Source organism: Triticum urartu, chromosome 3A (assembly GCF_056163025.1).
Source record: "Triticum urartu cultivar PI428250 chromosome 3A, HENAU_Tu73, whole genome shotgun sequence".
NCBI lineage: Eukaryota > Viridiplantae > Streptophyta > Magnoliopsida > Poales > Poaceae > Triticum > Triticum urartu.
In genome coordinates, this window is record NC_141875.1 from 587,600,035 (window position 1) to 587,608,854 (window position 8,820).

Sequence of the window (8,820 nt, forward strand, 5' to 3'; positions counted from 1 at the left end):
GCACAAGGGAGGACTAAACAAGAAATTATTGCGCATTAAAATCGAATTCTAACAAAACATGTTAGATGCTGATGGCCCACTAGATAGGCGCCGGTCCATAGGCTAGCTGTTGGATATCGCTCTCGCGTTACAGGCATGATCCAGTGCACAAATTTTCATAGGATTTTTGAACAATTAAGACGCATAAATCTTTGGTTCCGTTGCCACCAGAGAGAACCAAAGGAAATGCCTAATAGTATTTCATTCTTTATTTTTCTGTCTCGGTGCAACCCATATAAATAGATTACAAGACTATGATAATGAATCTTGCACCCAGGATTTTATTCAAAAAAAAATTATTCAAAAAATATCTTGCACCCAGGATCATCCCCTGCAAGCATGATGTATAATATAAATAGATTGATAATGATCTAAGAGATCGGTGTCCATCCATGCATATAAATGGATTAATATATTTTTTGAGACAAAAATGGATTAATAGATCTGGCTCTCACGGACTTAGACTCGGTAGGGATTTGTCTTCTTGTCCTCAGTAGGGGAAGCCCATGTTCAGCCCGGGCCCCTGCTGCACCATCTTCATCCCGGCGGCGACCCCTGGCGGCGGAGGCATCGCCATCCCAACAGGAAACTCCAGCGGCGGCGGAGGCATCGCCATCCCAACAGGAAACTCCGGCGGCGGCGGCATCGCCATAGCCGCCTGCTGCATCTCCGTCTCGGCGGCGAAGTCTGGTTGCGGCTGCATCGCCATAACCATCTGCTGCATCTCCGTCCCGGCGCCAAAAACGGGCGATGGAGGAATGGACATATGCATCTGCTGCATATCCACCCCGTAGGCCAAGCCCGGCGGCGGAGGCATTGCCATTAGCATCTGGTGCATATGCATCCCGTCGGCGAACCCCTGCGTCGAAGGCACCGCCATCTGCATCTGTTGCATCCCCATCCCGGCGTTGCCACTGCTGCTACCACCAAACTCAAAGGTGCTACCGCCGAAGAGCTGCTGCTGTGGCGGCGGGGGCGCCTGCAGCATGCGGCTGACGTTCTGCGCCTCCAAGAGCACCTGGCATGCGCGGTCCGAGACGGCGGCCCGAGCCACCATCAGCTTGGCGGCGAAGGCCATCAGCTCCTCCTCCCCAATGTCGCCCAACTCGGGGTCGAGCCACACCGCAAATTGATCCCCCGCGGCGCGCTCCTTTGCCATGGCCTCCTCCACGCGCCCTTTCCGCACCTTCACCTCCTTCAACCGCGTGCGGAGCTCGCCGTGCAGCTGGTGCAGCTTCTTCAGCTCGTCGTCGTCGGCGGCGCCCCCGCCCTGGACCAACGCGCCTCCCCCCGCCAGGAAGCGGTCGACGACGGCCTCGGCGGAGGGGTGCCCGAAGGAGAAGGCCTTTCCGCCGTCCGAGAAGGTGACGGCGGCCACCTGGGCGCCGCACATCACCGCCAGCTCGTTGGCCTTGTTAAACAGGCCCTGCCGCCGCTTGGCGAAGCATACCTGCCGGGCGCCCTTCTTCTCGATCCGCCGGATAGCGATCTTCGTCCGCCCATTGCCGGCCCTCCGCTTTGGCGCCGCCGCTCGCCTGACCATTGCTCCCTCGTCGCTCGCTCGGTGGCTCGGAGAAAGGAATTAGAGGGAGAGGAGGTAGATGTGTGTCTGGATACGTCTTGGCCTCGGGGTCGTATCACGTATGTGCTTATATAGCAGTGGTGAGAGGAGGATGAGGATGGAGGAATCGCTTGCCCTAACGTTGACAACTCATGATTGGCAAGGAAGTATTATTGGGTATTCTCCGCATGCGAGCTGTCACGCGTATAAGCGTAAATTTACTAGTATGCTCCAGCATTTCAAGTAAGTTTTTTCTGTGGCCCCGTTCTGCTGCACGTTTTCATTAGGCAAGGATTAAAATTGAGTGCCAGGCCTGCTGTTGGGTGCAGCTGAGAACCTTGGCACAATTAGTTGCCTCACGTACCTACGTTTCTTTCCTTCTATTTCTTATTTCCTAAATCGCCTATTCGTGCAGCTGCATGGTTTGGCGCGCGCGAGCGCACGTCGACCATACGATGCGCAAGATCGTGACCGCGCATTTGTAACGATTCCGATCAGGGCGTAGTGGGGGCCCCGCCCCATTAATTCAGGCGAAACCACTGCTCGCATGTCTTCCCCCTCCCCTTTCCTTTCGAAATCCTCCGCCCTCTCCTCCATTTTCGAAACGGCCTCTGCCTCTTCCTCTCGTGACGACGACCTGCACGGGACTGCCGTCGTGGATTCGCCGACGTGGGAGGCCGTTCGTCGATGCGGGGCGGCTGCGACTACATGCGGAGGTAATCCCGCATCTCGTCCTTGCTTTTTTCCTGGTTTGGCTTGGCTTGGTGAGGGCTAGGGTTTGGGTGAGGTGTTGGGACGAGCACAGAGGGCGAGGAGGGCGAGCACGGGTTGTCCATGGCATCTGCGGGGCCTGTGCATTGCATCTACAACGGTCGTGTTTCTGTAGGGGGGTTGAGATTTGAATGTTAAGGTTGGCGATATGGTGAGGGAGGTTGGGGGTTGAGATCCCATCGAGATTTAGGGTGTTTTCGGGTGCTGTTTGAGCGCGTGGATCTACGAGGGAATTTGTATAGTCAGGCGACATCAATTGCTCAATTATTGTCACATAGTTGCCACAATTTTGCGAAGCAGTTGCTGATTTTTGTCTCAGCCATCGGTGCAGTTGAGTTGCCTGGATCTAATGGGGGCATTGTGTAGCCAGGCGACAGTAGTTGCTCAATTTTTTTCACACAGTCGCCATGAATTTGCGCAGCAGTTGCTGTATTTTTCTCACACCCATCGGGTGCTATTTTGAGTGCCTGGATCTAACCTAATGGGGGCATTGTGTAGCTAGGCGACAATAGTTGCTCATTTTTTTCACACAGTTGCCATGAATTTTTTGTGCAACTGTTGTTGTTTTTTTCTCACCCCATCGGGCGCTGTTTTGAGTCACCTGGTTCTGATGGGGGCATTGTGTAGCCATGTGACAGTAGTTGCTCAATCTTTTTGTTAAAATAGTTGGTTACAATATATTTTTAAAGTTGCTTATCAGTTTTTGGCTGCTTTTTGGGGTTGCTTGGATCTGTAGGGGTAGTTGTATATGTATATGACAGTAGTTGCTCAATTTTACTACTCATTTTGCAAGGAAATATAACATTAGTTGCTTTTTTGGGTAATTAGTTATTTTTATTGGCTTGTTGCTATAAGTTGCCTACCCAACATCCTGCAGTTGCCTAGATTCATCACCTAGTTGGCGCGAATAGCAGACGAGATGTCATTAGGAATAATAGGCATTTTTTTGCAGTAGTCATGGTGAATGAAGTTAGGGGATGTTAAACCGAGGCACATTTTTCTGTACTCACCAATGATATTGAATTCACTAATTGTTTTATCTGCAAGTATAATTGTTCTTCTAAGTCTTGTATTTTTCCCACCCAAATGACAATTTTTTTCATTTTTTTTCTGTTACACATTTTGTTTTACAGAATGGCCCGAAAAAGCAAGAGGATTGCGAGGAGGACTAATGGTGAAGCTGGAAATGAGGGAAACGAGGAGCTGGTCCAAACGACAAGCAATGTTCGACGCAAGCGTGGGCGAACGAATGAGAATCCTGTCCGGGGTGGACGGGCTGGGAAACGGGCCACTGATTCCGCTCCTCGTGATGAAGAAGGGAGGCAGCCGAAACGTGTGAAGAAAAGCAGAGACGAGGTATTTTCTTAAAAAAAAACTTGAATTCGGTAGGGGGCTAGGGGGGATGTTTTTGTTTTCACTACAAAAAAAATACACTTCCGTGATGATACGTGTTTGTCACAGTAGGTCACGTTTTCTGTCATGCATGTACATCCATGACGATTTTATGACAGAATCAAGATAGTCATACATGTGCTGTCGTAGAAGTGTTCCATGACATTACCAAAATTATCATCACGGAAGTGTCCACTTCCATGACGATAAATGACGCGTCATGGAAGTGTTTTCGTCAAGGGTGACCGACACATGGCATCCACTGTAACGGGTCGCCGTTAAGCTATCGGGCCCGGTTTCATGAATAGGAATTTGAAAAGGAGGACAAGTGGATATTAAAATTCCTATGGTTTTTCTTTCAAGGAGACACTAAAGAAACAAATCCTACAGTTTTCCTTTGCTCCATTCCTTTGAACCAAATGCATAAATAGTAGTAGCATAGGAAACTTTCGAATACCGATGTTTTCCTTCAGTTTTCCTTTCAAGCACTGGTGATTCTAGTAGGCATACATGAGAAGGGAAAAGCCTACACTCAAAAAAAGTTTCTATGCTACTTCTACTAATTTGAACTCAGGCCACTGCCCTACTAGCTCAACTCCAGGCTCATCTACAAATGCGCAGCTCAAACACGCAGAGATAAATAATGATGGCATTCAAGAGAGTCCATCACAGATAGCTAAGTTGCCTGGTACCTCACTGCTTGTCATATAGTAGGAGAAACTAACCGTATTTCACGTTACTACGTGTGCTCAGTGGACAATATATATATATATATATATATATATATATATATATATATATAACATGTAGAGTAAAAAAGCGATGCAAGAAGTGTACAACCTCTTTGGCGAAGCCATGTCGATCTCAGCATGATTGGGTTGGTCGGTGAGGATGCTCCGACTGATTTGGCTGTCGGAGGAGGGGAAGAAGTGAAGGAAATATGCCCTAGAGGCAATAATAAAGTTATTATTTATTTCCTTATATCATGATAAATGTTTATTATTCATGCTAGAATTGTATTAACCGGAAACATAATACATGTGTGAATACATAGACAAACAGAGTGTCACTACTTGCCTCTACTTGACTAGCTCGTTAATCAAAGATGGTTATGTTTCCTAACCATGGACAAAGAGTTGTTATTTGATTAACGTGATCACATCATTAGGTGAATGATCTGATTGACATGACCCATTCCATTAGCTTAGCACCCGATCGTTTAGTATGTTGCTATTGCTTTCTTCATGACTTATACATGTTCCTATGACTATGAGATTATGCAACTCCCGTTTGCCGGAGGAACACTTTGTGTGCTACCAAACGTCACAACGTAACTGGGTGATTATAAAGGTGCTCTACAGGTGTCTCCAAAGGTACATGTAGGGTTGGCGTATTTCGAGATTAGGATTTGTCACTCCGATTGTCGGAGAGGTATCTCTGGGCCCTCTCGTTAATGCACATCACATAAAGCCTTGCAAGCATTGCAACTGATGAGTTAGTTGTGAGATGATGTATTACGGAACGAGTAAAGAGACTTGCCAGTAACGAGATTCAACTAGGTATGGGATACCGACGATCGAATCTCGGGCAAGTAACATACCGATGACAAAGGGAACAACGTATGTTGTTCTGCGGTCTGACCGATAAAGATCTTCGTAGAATATGTAGGAGCCAATATGAGCATCCAGGTTCCGCTATTGGTTATTGACCGGAGACATGTCTCGGTCATGTCTACATTGTTCTCGAACCGTAGGGTCCGCACGCTTAAGGTTTCGATGACAGTTATATTATGAGTTTATGAGTTTTGATGTACCAAAGGAGTTCGGAGTCCCGGATGAGATCGGGGACATGACGAGGAGTCTCGAAATGGTCGATACATAAAGATTGATATATTGGAAGCCTATGTTTGGATATCGGAAGTGTTCCGGGTGAAATCGAGATTTTACCGGAGTACTGGGAGGTTACCGGAACCCCCCGGGAGGTATATGGGCCTTAGTGGGCCTTAGTGGAAGAGAGGAGAGGTGGCCAGAGATGGGCCGCGCGCCCCTCCCCCCTTGGTCCGAATTGGACAAGGAGAGGGGGCCGGCCCCCCTTCCTCCTCTCTCTCCTCTTTCCCCCTCCCTTGAACCTTTATATACGGAGGCAGGGGCACCCCTAGAGACACAAGTTGATTCACGTGATCATATTCTTAGCCGTGTGCGGTGCCCCCTTCCACCATAGTCCTCGATAATATTGTAGCGGTGCTTAGGCGAAGCCCTGCGACGGTAGTACATCAAGATCGTCACCACGCCGTCGTGCTGACGGAACTCTTCCCCGACACTTTGCTGGATCGGAGTCCGGGGATCGTCATCGAGCTAAACGTGTGCTAGAACTCGGAGGTGCCGTAGTTTCGGTGCTTGATCGGTCGGGCCGTGGAGACGTATGACTACATCAACCAAACGCTTCCGTTGTCGATCTACAAGGGTACGTAGATCATACTCTCCCCTCTCGTTGCTATGCATCACCATGATCTTGCGTGAGCGTAGGATTTTTTTTGAAATTACTACGAAACCCAACAGTGGCATCCGAGCCTAGGTTTTATATGTTGATGTTATATGCACGAGTAGAACACAAGTGAGTTGTGGGCGATATAAGTCATACTGCTTACCAGCATGTCATACTTTGGTTCGGCGGTATTGTTGGACGAAGCGGCCCAGACCAACATTACGCGTACGCTTACGCGAGACCGGTTCTCCCGACGTGCTTTGCACATAGGTGGCTTGCGGGTGACAGTTTCTCCAACTTTAGTTGAACCGAGTGTGGCTACGCCCGGTCCTTGCGAAGGTTAAAACAGCACCAACTTGACAAACTATCGTTGTGGTTTTGAAGCGTAGGTAAGATTGGTTCTTGCTTAAGCCCGTAGCAGCCACGTAAAACATGCAACAACAAAGTAGAGGACGTCTAACTTGTTTTTGCAGGGCATGTTGTGATATGATATGGTCAAGACATGATGCTAAATTTTATTGTATGAGATGATCATGTTTTGTAACCGAGTTATCGGCAGCTGGTAGGAGCCATATGGTTGTCGCTTTATTGTATGCAATGCAATCGCGCTGTAATGCTTTACTTTATCACTAAGCGGTAGCGATAGTCGTGGAAGCATAAGATTGGCGAGACGACAACGATGCTATGATGGAGATCAAGGTGTCGCGCCGGTGACGATGGTGATCATGACGGTGCTTCAGAGATGGAGATCACAAGCACAAGATGATGATGGCCATATCATATCACTTATATTGATTGCATGTGATGTTTATCTTTTATGCATCTTATCTTGCTTTGATTGACGGTAGCATTATAAGATGATCTCTCACTAAATTATCAAGAAGTGTTCTCCCTGAGTATGCACCGTTGCGAAAGTTCTTCGTGCTGAGACACCACGTGACGATCGGGTGTGATAGGCTCTACGTTCAAATACAACGGGTGCAAAACAGTTGCACACGCGGAATACTCAGGTTATACTTGACGAGCCAAGCATATACAGATATGGCCTCGGAACACGGAGACCGAAAGGTCGAGCGTGAATCATATAGTAGATATGATCAACATAGTGATGTTCACCAATGAAACTACTCCATCTCACGTGATGATCGGACATGGTTTAGTTGATTTGGATCACGTAATCACTTAGAGGATTAGAGGGATGTCTATCTAAGTGAGAGTTCTTAAGTAATATGATTAACTGAACTTAAATTTATCATGAACTTAGTCCTGGTAGTATTTTGCAAATTATGTTGTAGATCAATAGCTCGCGTTGTTGCTTCCCTGTGTTTATTTTGATATGTTCCTAGAGAAAATTGTGTTGAAAGATGTAGTAGCAATGATGCGGATTGGATCCGTGATCTGAGGTTTATCCTCATTGCTGCACAAAAGAATTATGTCCTTGATGCACCGCTAGGTGACGGACCTATTGCAGGAGCAGATGCAGACGTTATGAACGTTTGGCTAGCTCAATATGATGACTACTTGATAGTTTAGTGCACCATGCTTAATGGCTTAGAATCGGGACTTCAAAGACGTTTTGAACGTCATGGAGCATATGAGATGTTCCAGGAGTTGAAGTTAATATTTCAAGCAAATACCCGAGTTGAGAGATATGAAGTCTCCAACAAGTTCTATAGCTAAAAGATGGAGGAGAATCGCTCAACTAGTGAGCATGTGCCCAGATTGTCTGAGTACTACAATCGCTTGAATCAAGTGGGAGTTAATCTTCCAGATAAGATAGTGATTGACAGAATTCTCTAGTCACCATCACCAAGTTAGTAGAACTTTGTGATGAACTATGATATGCAAGGGATAACAGAAACGATTCCCAAGCTCTTCGTAATGCGGAAATTGACGAAGGTAGAAATCGAGAAAAACATCAAGTGTTGATGGTAGACAAGACCACTAGTTTCAAGAAAAGGGCAGAGGGAAGAAGGGGAACTTCAAGAAGAACAGCAAGCAGGTTGCTGCTCAAGTGAAGAATCCCAAGTCTGGTCCTAAGCCTGAGACTAAGTGTTTCTACTGCAAAGGGACTGGTCACTGGAAGCGGAAACTACCCCAAGTGATTGGCAGATAAGAAGGATGGCAAAGTGAACATAAGTATATTTGATATACATGTTATTGATGTGTACTTTACTAGTGTTTATAGCAACCCCTCAGTATTTGATACTAGTTCAGTTGCTAAGATTAGTAACTCGAAACGGGAGTTGCAGAATAAACAGAGACTAGTTAAGGGTGAAGTGACGATGTGTGTTGGAAGTGGTTCCAAGATTGATATGATCATCATCGCACACTCCCTATACTTTCAGGATTAGTGTTGAACCTGAATAAGTGTTATTTGGTGTTTGCGTTAAGCATGAATATGATTTGATCATGTTTATTGTAATACGGTTATTCATGTAAGTAAGAGAATAAATTGTTGTTCTGTTTACATGAATAAAGCCTTATATGGTTACACACCCAATGAAAATAGTTCGTTGGATCTCGATCGTAATGATACACATAATCATAATATTGAAACCAAAAGATGCAAA

At 46.5% G+C, this 8,820-nt stretch overlaps 1 protein-coding gene across 1 annotated transcript; it reads right to left on the bottom strand.

Moving 5' to 3' along the window:
* Nucleotides 1–363: 363 nt before the first annotated feature.
* On the bottom strand, nucleotides 364–1,641 carry LOC125548808 (uncharacterized). The gene has a single exon (XM_048712347.2). It carries the CDS (start codon nucleotides 1,580–1,582, stop codon nucleotides 530–532), a length of 1,053 nt encoding a protein of 350 aa, XP_048568304.1. The 5' UTR covers nucleotides 1,583–1,641; the 3' UTR covers nucleotides 364–529.
* Nucleotides 1,642–8,820: the final 7,179 nt, after the last annotated feature.